General features: G+C 41.8%; 1 protein-coding gene across 1 annotated transcript in view; it reads right to left on the reverse strand.

Moving 5' to 3' along the window:
* Positions 1-17080, reverse strand: part of rsph10b (radial spoke head 10 homolog B) — a 19602-nt gene extending 2522 nt beyond the window's left edge. Inside the window, exons 1-16 of the mRNA XM_061909088.1 lie at positions 15964-17080; positions 15818-15893; positions 14502-14570; positions 14191-14364; positions 13458-13543; positions 11120-11240; positions 10877-11053; positions 10704-10806; positions 10532-10629; positions 10272-10461; positions 10077-10185; positions 5397-5476; positions 5143-5291; positions 4846-4950; positions 4707-4766; positions 3-48 (exon numbers count right to left, since the gene is read on the reverse strand). Of these exons, the coding sequence (XP_061765072.1) occupies positions 3-48; positions 4707-4766; positions 4846-4950; positions 5143-5291; positions 5397-5476; positions 10077-10185; positions 10272-10461; positions 10532-10629; positions 10704-10806; positions 10877-11053; positions 11120-11240; positions 13458-13543; positions 14191-14364; positions 14502-14570; positions 15818-15893; positions 15964-16079 (1759 nt within the window). The 5' untranslated portion in view covers positions 16080-17080. The remainder of the gene's footprint in view (positions 1-2; positions 49-4706; positions 4767-4845; positions 4951-5142; positions 5292-5396; positions 5477-10076; positions 10186-10271; positions 10462-10531; positions 10630-10703; positions 10807-10876; positions 11054-11119; positions 11241-13457; positions 13544-14190; positions 14365-14501; positions 14571-15817; positions 15894-15963) is intronic.
* Positions 17081-17714: the final 634 nt, after the last annotated feature.

A 17714-nucleotide genomic window follows, 5' to 3' on the forward strand; every position in this document is an offset into this window, starting at 1 on the left:
ACCTGGGGAGGAGAGACATGGTCTTAAATTGGAGGAACCATCTGACATCTGTTGAGAGAGTAAAACATTGATTGACATGGTATGCTATGTTACTTTAATTAGTTTTGGGTTTAGGGTGCATTCCACTGAATCATGTGCAATGTGCTTGTAACTAAAAAAAAGTTACTCTTCTCTCTTTTTAAAAATAAATCTGGTCATACACATGCAGTCGTCACTTGTTAATCACTGTTAAGTGCTTCCAGACATGATGCCATAAATTAATTACCATGAAGTAGGAATTATTTATAAATCAAATATTTTCATATAACTGTACAACCGTCTAAGTATATTTTTAACCATTATGGGAGACCTTTAGACATAATGAACCAATCAGTGGCCACGATACTGAACAGCACACTCTGGTTTGGTCTCCTCCAATGGCCAATATTACTATAGTATTATCATTTATATATAGTTTTTAAATTTAGTATATTTAACTATTTTTATGCTTGAAAATAATTACTCGGGATTTAAAATATTTACAATATGCTTTAAAAATTATGGGGGGAAAATTGCGAGGACATGTGACTTCTAATGTGATATTCTAAATTTTTTAGAAGGCCTAATAGGACTGAGTCAAAACCCAACTTTAAGGTGAAATTTAACTGAATCTTTTTTTTTTTTACTAATTAACCTGAAGTATAGTTTGGATAACGAATAACACAAATATGTTACGATAGTACAATAAAATCTTGTTTATTTATGTTATTTGTACTGGGCCTGACCATGGTATATTAATTACCATCAAATCGGAATGACTAATTATACATTAAAAATGTCCTTGTTAGAGAAAAGAAAAACTTCACAACCTTCTAAATACAGTTTTTAACATTACCCTCTCAACATGAAATAACACCTACATACTGCAGTCACCTTTACGCTCAAATAATCCAATGTAATAATGCTGCCTGAGGCTGTGCCAATCAGTGGCCACAATACTGAACTGCACGTTGTAATGGCCGCAGAGATCCATCCATATACAGTTGTGGTCAAAAGTTTACATACACTTGTGAAGGACATAATGTCATGGCAGTCTGGAGTTTCCAATAATTTCCACAACTCTTTTTTTTTTTTTGTGATAGAGAGATTAGAGCACATACTTGTTGGTCACAAAAAAACATTCATGAAGTTTGGTTCTTTTATGAATTTATTATGGGTCTACTGAAAATGTGACCAAATCTGCTTGGTCAAAAGTATACATACAGCAACATACATTATCAATTTTGGTGATGTAGAAAAGTTGCAATCAAATCAAATTAGCTTCATGGTATGGCCTCTTAACTTCATGTGAGTGATTATGATTGACTTCTCTGAGCCCATGTAAATAGGACTCATGTGATGCAGTCATTAGACTTGGTTACAAACATGACAATGGAAGTGTCAAAGAAACTCAGCACAGATCTGAAAAAATGAATCATTGACTTGAACAAGTCAGGAAAGTCACTTGGAGCCATTTCAAAGCAGCTTAAGGTCCCAAGAGCAACTGTGCAGACAGTTGTTCGTAAGTATAAAGTGCATGGCACAGTTTTGTCACTGCCACGATCAGGAAAAAAACGCAAGCTGCTGAGAGAAAATTGGTCAGGACGATCAAGAGTCAACCGAGAACCACCAAAAAGCCGGTCTGCAATGAATTGGAAGCTGCTGGAACACAGGTGTCAGTGTCCACAGTAAGCGTGTTTTGCATCGCCATGGACTGAGAGGCTACCATGCAAGAAGGAAGGCCTTGCTCCAGAAGCGACACCTTAAGGCTTGTCTAAAGTTTGCTGCTCATCACATGGACAAAGATAAGACCTTCTGGAGGAAAGTTCTGTGGTCGGATGAAACAAAAATAGAGCTGTTTGGCCACAATACCCAGCAATGTGTTTAGAGGAGAAAAGGTAAGCCTTTAATCCCAGGAACACCATACCTACTGTCAAGCATGGTGGTGGTAGTATTATACTCTGGGCCTGGTTTGCTGCAAATGGAACTGGTACTCTACAGAGAGTAAATTGGACAATGAAAAAGGAGTATTGCTTCCAAATTCTTCAGGACAAACTAAAATCATCAGCCCGGAGGTTGGGTCTTGGGCGCAGTTAGGTGTTCCTACAGGACAATGACCCCAAACACACATCAAAAGTCGTAAAGGAATGGCAAAATCAGGCTAGAATTAAGGTTTTAGAATGGCTTCCCAAAATCCTGACTTAAAACACAGAGAACATATGGACAATGCTGAAGAAACAAGTCCACTTCAAATGAAACAACAACTTTAGCTAAACTGCACCAATTTTGTCAAAAATAGGGGTCAAAACTTGAACCAGAAGCTTGTGGGTGGCTACCAAAAGCGCGTTATTGCAGTGAAACTTGCCAAGGGACATGTAACCAAATATGAACATTGCTGTCTGTATACTTTTGACCCTGCAGATTTGGTCACATTTTCAGTAGACCCATAATGAATTCATAAAAGAACCAAACTTCATGAATGCTTTTTGTGACAAACAAGTATGGGCTCCAATCACTCTATCACAAAATAATAAAAGTTGCAGAAATTACCAAAGACTATAAAAATGGGACCCATTACCTCCCTGCTTGGCACTCAGCATCAAGGGTTGGAGTTGGGGGGTTAAATCAACAAAAATGATTACTGGGCGCGGCCACCGCTGATGCGCACTGCTCCCCTCACCTCCCAGGGGGTGATCAAGGGTGATGGCTCAAATGCAGAGAAAACATTTTGCCACACCTAGTGTGTGTGTGTGACAACCATTGGTACTTTAACTTTAACTTTTTGGAAACTCAAGACTGCCATGACATTATGTTCTTTACAAGTGTATGTAAACATTTGACCACGACTGTATATAAATATTGCCAATCACAATTAACTTGTGCTCAGCTGGGAATAATAGTATATATACTTATGTCATTCCTTTATGAATCGTTATGAACTGTTACAGGCATGTCCAATAATAATAATGGTAATATAAAAAACGTACATGAATGGATTGTGGAAAGATAAAAGGCACCGGGTGCTATCGGATGTGCCGGAAGCGGACATTGACGTCAGGCCCCAAATGGACAACCTGTTAGCCAGATTTTTTTTTCTACAGGGCCACTACTTGGATCATATCCTCATTATTGACCTTTTTTTTGTAGATTTACCATGGGCCTGTGGAGAACTGGGACTAAAAGAGACAATTGCCAAGAGGACTTGAGTTGGATGCGCTGCAACATCCAACGTTGTATCGCTTGCCCGTATGTGCAAGTTGCGTATGTAACTTTGGGGACTTTGTGTAACATATTTTCTGTATAAATTTAGGGTGGTGAACTGCACTTCCACCTGGGCGGTTAAGTGTGTTGTGCAGAAGTTGGCATTGTATTAGTGGGTTACATGGACAGGAGGGGGGAGATATATATCATGCAGGATTCATTATTGTGGTATTAAAAATTACGCCTGATTGTGTTGCGGCTAAGGGTCGGATGTCTTTTGTTTATTTATTGTTCAACACCTCCCTGGCTGAGTATCAGGTCCTACCCGTGACTCCTAAATTAGAGTGTTGGCAGTGACACCCAGAGAACATGGGTGCTGATTGGTTTGGTTTGTATTGATATTTTTTAGATGATTTAGCAATTAAGAAAAGCTTAATTTAAGGGCACAAATGCAGAAACCAGAATGGCGGCAGCTGGAATTGAACCAGTAACCCTCAAGTTTCTGGTTGGCTGAGGCTAACTGATGAGCCACTCAATCCCAGAACAACTGTCTTACATTTCAGAAAGTTTAACTGATTATATTTCATACTGTAAAGCAGGGGTGCCCATTACGTCGGACACAAGCTGCCTGTCGATCGCGGAGGGTGACAGTCCATCGCCAGCCAGGCATTTAAAAAATGGACCTAAAAATTAGTGACCATCAATCTTCACCAAGACGTCACTTTCATCACTTGATTGACATTCACGGCATCCGAGGGTCTTGTGAGATAACGCTAGCTGCTGCAAGCTCATTATTGGGAGAAAATGACCGACAGGAAGGCGAGAAACACTTATTATTTCAACAGACTCTCGGGTTGAACCTGCTGACAAAACTTTTAAGACCGACTGAACGGATCCTATCTTCACATTAAAGGCGCTGTTTCATCCTGCCTGCGGATGTAAAGTGTATAAAAACGAGTATGGAAGCTGGAAAAATAAGATGGCAAAAACCAACTACTTTCATGTGGTATTGGACAGAAATGTGGACTTTTTTCTCCATTTGAAAATGTGGACTTTATCAACACTACTATCTGATTCCAATCAGAATCAGGTAATACATCAACTTATATTCTTGTCTTCATGAAAGACATGAATCTATATGTGTTAAACATGCTTGTATGATCGTTAAACACCTTTAACTTGTTAAGAAAAACCAGTTTTTCATAAATAAATGCATATAAATAATATTTCTGAATGAGGTAGATCCCCCTCGACTTGGTCAATTGAAAAGTAGCTCGCCTGCAGAAAAAGTGTGGGCACCCCTGCTGTAAAGTCTAATCTTATCATGCACATGTTAATTTTTCGTGCTACGAATAGTACATCATTGGTAGAATGGCCCAAGGAGTGTGACGACAGAAAGGTAAAGAACTACCTAGAGTCAGAATTATTCTATTGAAATTTCATCAATCTGTTGCTCTTTTAAAAAGAACAAATACAAAATTACTAACCTCCTGACATTTAATCTCAGCACAGCCGAGGAGAACCTCAAAGAATTCTAGGAATACAACCTGCAAAATAGGACAGAGAAAGGCAGGTGTGGGCATAACAAATTGGATGAATGAATGCATATTAAATAAATACACCCACCTCTATTTCCATGCATGCTGGCACGTTACCAGGGTCCCAGATTTCTTCACAGATTACTTCTATCATGTTGCTTACGGTCAAATTATGGTCAAAAAGTTTGAGATCCTGTGTGGTGGACAAAGAAGTCATACCAAAAGAAGTACCATATTAAACCAAGTATAAGACAATCCCTCTTTTTTAAGAGTTTTTTTTTAAGACTTGTTTTTCAAGCCAGACTCTGTGTCATCATGGCTGCATCGCTCCTTGTCACAGATACTATATTCGCTATTTCAGTCTCCAGTTATTAAAGATTGTTACCTTGTACAGCCACAGCATTTGCCGGTTTGTCATAGTGCAGTCATCCCTGGGGGGTGCATTGAACCTGCAGTAAGCCTGATAGACCTCCAAGCTTTTCCTCACATAGTCAACCGCTACAACTGCATGCCCGGGTGGGTTAAACAGGAAGCCTGGGCCCATTATTAAAAATAATGAGTGCAATGTAATATAGATCGGAAAGGAAGCTTTGGCAAAACATTAACACAAATATCCCATTGATGTTTAATTATATTTACCTTTTACATTCATAGCATTTGGAAATATGTCATCGATCAGCAGTTTGGAGAAGCAAGAAGCCAGAAGGTAATTCGATGGCCTGTATGCAACAACAGCACAGGAGGAACTTTGACATGCATAATGCTCCATTGTGCATTATACAGTAAATACTCACTCAGACAAATGTATTGTATTTTAGGACTAGCTTCCTGATCTCAACATAACTCATTTGAGTAACAGGAGTGAGTTTGTAGCATGGCAAATAAATAAAATATAGCTATGTGGCATTTACTGTATGCTAAACATATGTCGACAATAAGCACATGACAGGGATTCTACCCAAAAATAAACACAATATTTCATACTATTATTTAGGTAACAGGACTGTAATGAGATTTCAAGTAATAGTTGGTATATCAGCAGATACATAAATGTCCAAACGTCCAAATTCCATGTGGACGTTTTCTAGAGGGGAACAGGACTGAAAAAAAACCTAAACCTAAATTGAGCTAAAAAAAAAAAAACACAAAGTGAATTTTACTGAATTGTTTTGGGTTGATGTTTTTTTTTTAATAAAATGAACTTCCATCCATCCTACTTCTTCCGCTTATCCGAGGTCGGGTCGCGGGGGCAGCAGCCTAAGCAGGGAAGCCCAGACTTCCCTCTCCCCAGCCACTTCGTCTAGCTCTTCCCGGGGGATCCCGAGGCGTTCCCAGGCCAGCCGGGAGACATAGTCTTCCCAACGTGTCCTGGGTCTTCCCCGTGGCCTCCTACCGGTTGGACGTGCCCTAAACACCTCCCTCGGGAGGCGTTCGGATGGCATCCTGACCAGATGCCCTAGCCACCTCATCTGGTTCCTCTCCATGTGGAGGAGCAGCGGCTTTACTTTGAGTTCCTCCCGGATGGCAGAGCTTCTCACCCTATCTCTAAGGGAGAGCCTCGCCACACGGCGGAGGAAACTCATTTCGGCCGCTTGTACCCGTGATCTTATCCTTTCGGTCATGACCCAAAGCTCATGACCATAGGTGAGGATGGGAACGTAGATCGACCGGTAAATTGAGAGCTTTGCCATCCGGCTCAGCTCCTTCTTCACCACAATGGATCGGTACAACGTCCGCATTACTGAAGACGCCGCACCGATCCGCCTGTCGATCTCATGATCCACTCATCCCCCACTCGTGAACAAGACTCCTAGGTACTTGAACTCCTCCACTTGGGGCAGGGTCTCCTCCCCAACCCGGAGATGGCACCCCACCCTTTTCCGGGAGAGAACCATGGACTCGGATTTGGAGGGGCTGATTCTCATTCCGGCCGCTTCACACTCTGCTACGAACCGATCCAGTGAGAGCTGAAGATCCCGGCCAGATGAAGCCAACAGGACCACATCGTCTGCAAAAAGCAGAGACCTAATCCCGCGGCCACCAAACCGGAACCCCTCAATGCCTTGACTGCGCCTAGAAATTCTGTCCATAAAAGTTATGAACAGAATCGGTGACAAAGGGCAGCCTTGGCGGAGTCCAACCCTCACTGGAAACGTGTCCGACTTACTGCCAGCAATGCGGACCAAGCTCTGACACTGATCGTACAGGGATCGGACTGCCACAATAAGACAGTCCGATACCCCATACTCTCTGAGCACTCCCCACAGGACTTCCCGAGGGACACGGTCGAATGCCTTCTCCAAGTCCACAAAGCACATGTAGACTGGTTGGGCAAACTCCCATGCACCCTCAAGAACCCTGCCGAGAGTATAGAGCTGGTCCACAGTTCCACAACCAGGACGAAAACCACACTGTTCCTCCTGAATCCGAGGTTCGACTATCCGGCGTAGCCTCCTCTCCAGTACACCTGAATAAACCTTACCGGGAAGGCTGAGGAGTGTGATCCCACAATAGTTGGAACACACCCTCCGGTCCCCCTTCTTAAAGAGAGGGACCAACACCCCGGTCTGCCAATCCAGAAGTACCGCCCCCACGCGATGCTGCAGAGTCTTGTCAACCAAGACAGCCCCACAGCATCCAGAGCCTTAAGGAACTCCGGGCGGATCTCATCCACCCCTGGGGCCTTTCCACCGAGGAGCTTTTCAACTACCTCAGCAACCTCAGCCCCAGAAATAGGAGAGTCCACCACAGATTCCCCAGGCACTGCTTCTTCATGGGAAGACGTGTTGGTGGGATTGAGGAGGTCTTCGAAGTATTCCTTCCACCTACCCACAACATCCGCAGTTGAGGTCAGCAGATGTTGACAGTGCACTGCTTCCCCTTCCTGAGGCGGCGGTTGGTGGTCCAGAATCGCTTCGAAGCCATCCGGAAGTCATTTTCCATGGCTTCCCCAAACTCTTTCCATGTCCGAGTTTTTGTCTCTGCGACCGCTGAAGCTGCACATCGCTTGGCCTGTCGGTACCTGTCCACTGCCTCTGGAGTCCTATGAACCAAAAGAACCCGATAGGACTCCTTCTCCAGCTTGACGGCATCCCTCACCGCTGGTGTCCACCACCGGGTTCTAGGATTACCGCCACGACAAGCACCAACTACCTTGTGGCCACAGCTCCAATCAGCCGCCTCGACAATAGAGGTGCGGAACATGGTCCACTCGGACTCAATGTCCAGCACCTCCCTCGTGACATGTTCAAAGTTCCTCCGGAGGTGGGAATTGAAACTTTCTCTGACAGGAGACTCTGCCAGACGTTCCCAGCAAACCCTCACAATGCGTTTGGGCCTGCCAGGTCTGTCCGGCATCCTCCCCCACCATCGCAGCCAACTCACCACCAGGTGGTGATCGGTAGAAAGCTCCACCCCTCTCTTTACCCGAGTGTCCAAAACATGAGGCCGCAAATCCGATGACACAACTACAAAGTCGATCATGGAACTGCGGCCTAGGGTGTCCTGGTGCCAAGTGCACATATGGACACCCTTATGTTGAACATGGTGTTTGTTATGGACAAACTGTGACGAGCACAGAAGTCCAATAACAAAACACCACTCGGGTTCAGATCCGGGCGGCCATTCTTCCCAATCACGCCTCTCCAGGTTTCACTGACATTACCAACAAAAGCGTTGAAGTCCCCCAGCAGAACAAGGGAATCACCCGGGGGAGCACTCTCCAGTACTCCCTCGAGTGTACCCAAAAAGGGTGGGTACTCTGAACTGTTTTGGTGCGGAGGGAGGCTCCCCTTTCGTCCACTGGGTTGAACTCCAACGTGCAGGCTTTGAGCCGGGGGGCAACGAGAATTGCCACCCCAGCCCGTCGCCTCTCACTGCCGGCAACGCCAGAGTGAAAGAGAGTCCAGCCCCTTTCAAGAGAAGTGGTTCCAGAGCCCTTGCTGTGCGTCGAAGTGAGTCCGACTACATCCAGCCGGAATTTCTCTACTTCGCGCACTAGCTCAGGCTCCTTTCCCCCCAGTGAGGTGACGTTCCACGTCCCAAGAGCGAGCTTATGTAGCCGAGGATCAGACCGCCAAGTGCCCTGCCTTCGGCTGCCGCCCAGCTCACATTGCACCCGACCTCTATGGCCCCTGCTATGGGTGGTGAGCCCATTGGAGGGGGGGACCCACGTTGCCTCTTCGGGCTGTGCCCGGCCGGGCCCCATGGGTACAGGCCCGGCCACCAGGCGCTCGCCATCGTGCCCCTCCTCCGGGCCTGGCTCCAGAGGGGGGCCCTGGTGACCCGCGTCCGGACGAGGGAAATCTGGGTCCTTTGTTTTTACTTTTCATAGAGGTTTTCGAGCTGCTCTTTGTCTGGTCCCTCACCTAGGACCAGTTTGCCTTGGGAGACCCTACCAGGGGGCTTAAAGCCCCCGGACAACATAGCTCCTAGGATCATTGGGACACGCAAACTCCTCTACCACGGTAAGGTGGCAGCTCAGAGAGGAGATAAAATGAACTTGAAGTATAATATTACCAACAATCCAGTTATAGAAACAGGACTCTCAGAGTACGACTAAAGTGTATATTCGAACTAAATGACCTTTTTTTGTTCTTGAATTAAATAAACAGAAGTGTTCCTTTACATATGTAAAGGAACACAAAAACACAAAAAAGAAAGTGACAACAAATGTAAATTAGTGTTCAAGGTAGTTAAATTTAATCTTTTAAATTCATTATTAAACTAATGTGCAGGATTGTGTATTTATACATTTTATTTCCTCAAAATGGCACTGATTTTGTTGAAAGGTCAATATGTAAATGCCCAGGGCCGCTGTAAGCTAAAATTGGGTCCTTAAGCAGAATTGTATTACATTTTTTTTCACACTTTATTCTTTTTTAATCAAACCTGAATTCAATGAAATAATGCATGTTTTGTACTAAAACAAATTCATAAGAAAAAATGGTTCAATAATGATTTTTTTGTGGAAAATAACAATTTTAACATCATTGAAACATAAATGACATAATCTTCTCATCTCAACTTCAACCCGGATGCAATCCCAGCACAGTCGTCTTTTGAGACAAGCACTAACTCTGTGCGTGCGCCACGGGAAGTGGCCAAGAATATATTTGCAGTAAAACTACATATGAATACACATGCTCTGTCATTCATAAATTTACATTTTACACACGCTTTTTCCATAGAGCACTGGGTCTTACGCACAGCGTGTGATTTAGGGAGGTGCAGCCCTGACAGGAAAATCGCCTAGCCATCCAACTAAGGGTTGGCGCTAACCAAAAATAAGAGGGTGGTAAAATAACAAGCTTTACTTACTCAATGTCCTTCTGGTAGATGTGGTAAGCAATGACTACCAGGCAGCTGAGGAAGCGACAGAGCATGATTGGAGTAAAGGGGGAGTGAACCTCAGCTGGGTCCGGGTTGTCTGAGATCAGTAAAAATGACAGATACGACTCATTTACCGTAGAGGTGAAACTATGTACACAACAGGGGGTTAGAGAGAACGCCCACCTCTTATAAAAAGATCCAGCTCTGCCAAGGTGATGCCGCGATGGTGGATGTAACAGTCTTTGAGCAGGCGCCACATCTGCATGCGGGACAGCAGAAAGGCAGCACCTGGGGTCTGGCGTTGTCCCAGTCGGCTGTAGAAACGGTAGACAGCCCTAAACTCTGTCTTGTGCCTTAGCAGCACGTACCTCACCTGTTGGACACAGCGCATAAGTGTGTTTAATGGAGGGCACCAAATATCAGAAACAGCTCGGCCACCGAACCTGTTTGAGCTCGGTATCTCGTTTTCCCAGGGGAAATTTCTCCAAAATACAATCAATATTGACAGTCATGTCTGGTCCGAGAGTGGACTCGCCCACACCTGATGTGTTGAGAAATGCACATAGCAGAATATGAGGGCTGGCGTCTCTTTTGAAAGTCGAGTGTGTGTTGTACCATGTCGAATGGATGTTCCGTTTTCTGTCATGTTGGAAGTCTCCATTTTGTCATTGATGAACTGTACTTCAAAGGTGTGGCCATCCTTGAGGGTGACTTTTCCCTAAACATAAAAAGATCACTTATAAAACTTGACTCTTGTTGTCTTTTAATATGCATTTTTTTCAATTCACCTTCCCGTGTTTTTTATTGCTCATCCATCCTCCCTCATAGGTGTCACCACTAGAGTAATAAAATATTCCATGTCCATGTCTCTGACCCAGGAAAAAGTTCCCCGTGTACTGATTACTTGGACGAAATTCCGATCCATCTGTTCGCTTCACCAGCCACACGTGAGTGCCTTGGCCATGCTGCCGAGAAGAACAACCAGCAGGCGAAACAAAAGGATGACAGGAGTGGAAATACAAAATTCCTACCTGGACTCCATCTCGCCAGTTCCCAATGTAAAGCTGTCCCACGTTCAGCCACCTCATGGTACCTTCTCCATTTCTTAAATTATTCCTCCACTCACCAAAATAAATGTTACCAGACGGGTAGCTGATAGGTAAGAGAAGTCACATGCAAACCACTTGGGTTCTTGATCCAAAACACAACAGAAAGTCTACCTTGAAATGGCTTTAAACAAATTTTAGTATGGCTTAGTCAAAGTACAGATTGCATCGCATTGAGATTAGGGATGCACTTGAGGAAAACAGGCGCTTCCAAAGCGGAAATGCTCTAATTAAACTTGCAACTCGAATGTTTATGGTAAAAACCCAATCATCATACTAAATAGAGGAAGCTCTTAAGTTTGGCTCATCTTTTCCAAATGTGTTGCCGACACAGATTAAGCTCTCTGCAATATTTTTGACGCGAAAATAAAGGCAATTGCGGTAAAGAACCTGGTTAAACACAGGATTTTTGAAAAGTGCAGAATTTTTAAATGTTAGATGTGCAGCTACAACTTTAGCGACTCGACTGCAGCCAGCGACACAGCGACACAAATTGCCTGAATATTTGGTGACGGTAACAGCGACATCATTATCATCTTTGTCTGCTCCAGGGAAATGGTAAATGGGTTATACTTGTATAGCACTTTTCTACCTTCAAGGTACTCAATGACACTATTTCCACATTCACCTATTCACACACTGATGGGAGGAGCTGCCATGCCTAACCACAACCCATCAAGGAACCTTCAAGTTGCTGACACGGCCGCTCTATCAACTGAGCCAAGCCGTCCATGCCTAGTGTGTAAGAAGACATTAGCTTTGCATTTTAATTAGCAAAAGTTATCAGAATGAACTTGGTTCCTCGTACTGTACTTTGTAATGTTATGTGAAGTTTTTGCTTCACTCACAACCCTGAAGCCAGTCATATCCCTGTCCAACCAGGCAATCAAGGTATTTCCCAGAAAACCAGTGAGCTGGCATCATTGTGATGTCATCAAGAAACACAAGCTTTTTACATTTGGCTGTCACATGTCAAAGCTCTTGCAGACCTACTAACACCAGATCCTCGGTCAGTGGGGGACTGTGTGGTTCCTAAGTTCAGAACATATTTTGGACAGTCTGATGTATCCTCTAACAAAGCCAGACTGTGGAACACTCTTCCCCCCGAATTGAAACTTCAAACTAACCTAAACCTCTGCACAAGACGTCTGAAACTGCTCCGGCTTACCCCCACCTCCAAACACATGCACCTGGGAATAGGTTGATTGGCAACAGTAAACAGTAGTGTGTGAATGTTGTCTATCTGTGTTGGCCCTACGATGATGTGGCGACTTGTCCAGTGTACCCCACCTTCCGCCCGAGTGCAGCAACAACCGCGACCCAAGAGGGACAAGCGGTAGAAAACTGATGGATGGTTGGATGTAAATTTTGTAACATATTAACAGTTAGTCTATATCCTATGAGCATCCTGTGGACAGGTGTTGAAAATTAGCATTATCTTGCTATAAAACTTAATGGAGTGAATCTGGTTTGTCCAATGTAGTTGTTATGCCCATTTCAAATAAAGAAATACACATTTATCGATTGAATTAATTGATTAGAAGAACAAGTTGTGCAAAAAGCAGTGTATTATTGAACAGTTGGACTTGTGCATTTAAAAGTATAGAAAAGTTCCAATAAAGCTCCTTTTAGTGTTAGGCGACTATACGATCATGGTCGTTGAACAAGATTAATTCGAGTTCGGTTACGGTGATCAGCTGCTAGCATTTCCTCAATCATACATGGCGGAGATGTCTGTTAGAAGTTACTCCAGTAGGGGACAGGTGGTTATTCGCTTGCATAATACAAAATTGCTTAAGAAAAGACCCTAATATTTGTAGACCAATGCAATTTTATTTTCAGAATGTCACTTCAATGCATGTCATTTATCTGCAAAAAACTTGGTAATAGTTGTATCTAAAGTTCTTTCAGGCTGTTTTGGAGTGAAATATGCCAGCCAGCACACCAGTCGGAGTCTCCTCCCTCATTTTTGTACTGACGTGTGCATTGATTTGATCACCGACCGTTTAACGGTTAAGGTAAAACAGCTTGTACACTGAAAATTATGTGCATAATTAATCTAAGTGTGTACATGATTATTGCAATATTTTTTGGTTATTAGTCACATGAGGTAACACATTAATTTAGGTTTTCAGCTTTAGGGCACTTTAAATGCACAATTGTTTTTTTTAACATAAAGTTTTAGGCTTGGATAGTTTGTTTAATATGATGACACATATAAATGTGACAAACATGCAGACATTTTCTGAACGGTATATCTTACCTTCTTATGCCCCATCCCTCTCTTATGTTCATAATCCAATCTCCTTTGTACCAAGAGGTCTCCTCCTGGTTATAATACACAGTGCCCTAACAAAAAGGACAAACATCCATATTAATTTAAATTTCCCCAAAATGCAGAACTTTCAAGATCCAGGGACCCAAATTATATCTCAACATAACGGGTTTCAACCTTATATGGCTATTTTTAGTTTTTGACGTAAATAAAAATATAAACATGCTTGAATTAATTTCATTAAATGTTGTTCTATCTTTGTCTAGATTTGATCAAAATGTCATTTTTGATAAACAGTTAGGTTCAAAATTATTTAGTTACAAAAGACAAAACTTGTCTTAATTGATGCAGTTTAATCACAAAAATATTGCATTAATCATGTCTAAAAGTAAATCAGTCATGTGTTTCATTTTGACATTATTTGGTTGCAATGTTATGAATACTTGCTAAAAATATGCAATTAGCAAATCTAAAAAACATATTCATACAATAAAAGCATTAAAAAAGTTATGTGGTGAGCAGAAAACACATAACATGCCCCACTTGTTTTAAATGAATGGTTTAATTATTGTATCTTGTCATTCTCTTGTGTATAAAATGATCTTTACCTCAAAATCTCAACAAGGTTGAATATTGTTTTGCTTGAACTGTTGATAGGATATGGCACACAAAAAAATTCACATAAATGGAAACAAAAAGCGGAACAATGTTATTATGTTACCTTTCCATGCCTCTTGCTGTGATTCCATTGACCTTGGTATGCCACTTTGCTTTTGCCAATTTTGTGGGTTCCATCCCCATGCCTGACACTGTTGCACACGTCACCTTTATAGGAGCTGCCGTCTGGCCAGCTGTACATGCCTTGGCCCATGGGCATGTTGTTCACAAACTCTCCCTGTTGGACAGGAGCATGCAATACAACCAAATACAGTATGTAAGACTACATGTATTTATAAAAGGTGCTATACCAAATAAATATTTATTTGCATTAGATTATAAATTAAAACCATAATTATTATAGCAATATCCCACCTCATATTGCACTCTGTCAGCCCATGTGAAGACACCAGTACCATGCATTAGTCCCATGGAGAACATTCCCTGCAAAAATACCAAGATTGAGTTTCATTACTAGTCCTTGAGTTTTAGAAAGGTCATATTAGGATTTTTTCAATCACCACTTCCTGTTGGTCCCTATCATATGTAATGGGGGTTCCTTGATCAAAATTTTGCATTGATTATGTTTTACAGAGCGTTTAAGCTGCTTTCTGACCATCTTTTTAGGATGCGCCATTTCGTTGGCAGTTTTAATTACAGGCCTCCACTTCGAATGAGTCTTCTCTTCACCATCTTCGTTGTAGTTTTTAGCTTTTCCATAGCGAGGCTACCGACAGGTTACTGCCATTTCTACATTGTAGTAGAAATGGCAACTGCGAAGGATGCATGTGCATGTACGAGCCAGTCTGCCCCACAACAAGAGGATAGCGAAAAAGAAGAAGCTTATTGACTGCAGCGCGGCCTAAGTTGGTGGACCCGTGCAAAGCACTTTGGGTAATTCTCTACTGTGTAATGGTGGTTCTTTGGCCAAAATGTTGCATTTCACTTCATGATGCGGCGTTTTGTGAGTAGTCCTATTTACGTGCCTACACTTCAACTGCGTCTTCCTCACGTCATCATTGTTGTAGTCTTAAACGCTTCCATAGCGAGTTTATTGACAGAAATAAGTTCTAACTATATATACGCTTCCTTGTATTAGAAATGGCAGAAGCATATGATGCATGTGCATGTAAGAGCCAGTCCGCCCCGCAACAAGAGAGGGAAAAAAGAAGCTTATTAACTACAGCCCGGACTACAATGGTGGACTCGTGCAAAGCACTTTTTGTAAATCCCTACCATAAATGGATAATCTGCTGAGGTGGCCAAAAAAAAAAATAGTCACCAATGGGGCAAATTCCAAATGGTTCCTTTCCCGGAATGATGAAGGAAGGCAAGATTGTTTTATAAATATCTCCGCAGTGCCTCCACAGTTTGATTTAAAAATTTTGGGACTTGGTTTTGCACAGTAGGGAACCTTTATTTTATGCAGTTAAGGAGTTTCAAGGTACGCAAACAAAAAAGTATATATTTCATGTTTAATGTATTTATATTTTTATTTCTGCCCTGAGAGGCAATTTAAACACAAACAAAAAGCAAAACAATTGGCTGTACAGTACTTTCAAAAAGTGTGGAAAATATTTTGCTTGCGATAAAAAAAATATTTTAGTGGATTGAAATATGCAAGTTTACATAGAAATCGTTCCATATAAAGCGAATTAAATAGAATCGCTGCTATACATAAACAGATGTACCTTATAAAAATGCCCTCCTTTAAACTTGGCAACACCTTTCCCATCAAACCGGCCTTCTTTGGATTCTCCTTCATATCTGTCATAGACACCATATTCATTTGTTGTTGTAATATAAAATGTACAGTTATATGGAAAAGTACATTTACCTTTGGAAAGTTAGGATAAAGAACGAAGGGAGGTCAAATAAGTAACCATTGTGTTGCTGCTGCTCGCCGTCAGATATCGCCTGTTTGAAATTACCTGCTCTTCTTTGTAAATGCATTTCCGTGTAGTTTAAAAAAGGATACGTTTGTAACCTTATCTCAAATTTGAATCATTCTAAACACCGAAAATGTCGAATTTGACGACAAGAGTGTGCCTGTAGGACCCGACTACGAGACCGGAAATGCTCAAAATGTTGTTGACGTCCCCTAGGCAACGTGAGTAGGACTGAATGAATGTTCAAATATCAAGCGTCAGAAATCGTCACTATAGCAAGTGTTATTCGACGCAAATGACTTTTTGTTTATGCTATTTCCATCTTTTTATAATAACTTATTTTGTGGCGAAGACATGCTCTGTGATAACCATAGACAGTATGTTGCCAACATTCCAATTGGAATTCCTATACAGTGGGGAAAAAAAGTATTTATTCAGCCACCGATTGTGCAAGTTCTCCCACTTAGAATGATGACAGAGGTCTGTAATTTACATCATAGATACACTTCAACTGTGAGAGACAGAATGTGAAAAAAGAATCCAGGAATTCACATTGTATGAATTTTAAATAATTTATTTGTAAATTGTGGTTTGATTGATTGATTGATACTTTTATTAGTAGATTGCACAGTACAGTACATATTCCGTACAATTGACCACTAAATGGTAACACCCGAATAAGTTTTTCAACTTGTTTAAGTCGGGGTCCACGTTAATCAATTCATGGTGGCAAATAAGTATTTGGTCAACCAGTCAAAAAGTTCTATTTTAGTTTCATCTGACCACATGACATTCTCCCAATCCTCTGCTGTATCATCCAATTGTATCCATTTTGGTATAAACTCAACTCGTCGTGTTTGGAGAAAAAAGAATACTGAGTTGCATCCCAAGAACACCATAACTACTGTGAAGCATGGGGGTGGAAACATTATGCTTTGGGGCTGTTTTTCTGCTAAGGGGACAGGACGATTGATCCGTGTTAAGGAAAGAATGAATGGGGCCATGTATCGTGAGATTTTGAGCCAAAACTTCCTTCCATCAGTGAGAGCTTTGAATGGTTGACCAAAATACTTAAGTTTCCACCATAATTTACAAATAAATTCTTTAAAATTACTTAAATGTGAATTCCTGGATTTTTTTTCACATTCTGTCTCTCACAATTGAACTGTACCTTTGATAAAAATTACTAACCTGTGTTATCATTTTAAGTGGGAGAACTTGCACAATCAGTGGCTGACAAAATACTTTTTTGCCCCACTGTATGTGTATGACTATCTTGTTTTATTAAATTGTGTATTTGGTGTAGGTCCAAACTCTTCTATTTAAGAGTTTCAAATTATATATTCATATGTTCAACCATCTATTTTACTATATTTCAGCAATGTAAAACAATGTTTGCTATATTTAGTTGTAGGTAAGCTTAATTAGTCAAACATTAATGGTGGATAAACTCATTCCAATGTGTAGAAAAATATAATACATACTATATGTATTTTTTAACACATAAGGGTCCCTGAACTAGAGCCCGCCTGTGTCCACAAGCTGTCCCGTGGGTCATCCCAAATTATTGTTATTAATTTTGAAAATCTGTCCTGTCCTGTCGCTTAGACAAAACATTTTGTTGATGTAGAGGCCCATATCTGCTATACAAATTTAGTTTACAAAAAAGAAATGTGCTGTACTTCTATTGTTGCCTTAT

This window comes from Nerophis ophidion, linkage group LG08 (assembly GCF_033978795.1).
Source record: "Nerophis ophidion isolate RoL-2023_Sa linkage group LG08, RoL_Noph_v1.0, whole genome shotgun sequence".
Taxonomy (NCBI): Eukaryota; Metazoa; Chordata; class Actinopteri; order Syngnathiformes; family Syngnathidae; genus Nerophis; species Nerophis ophidion.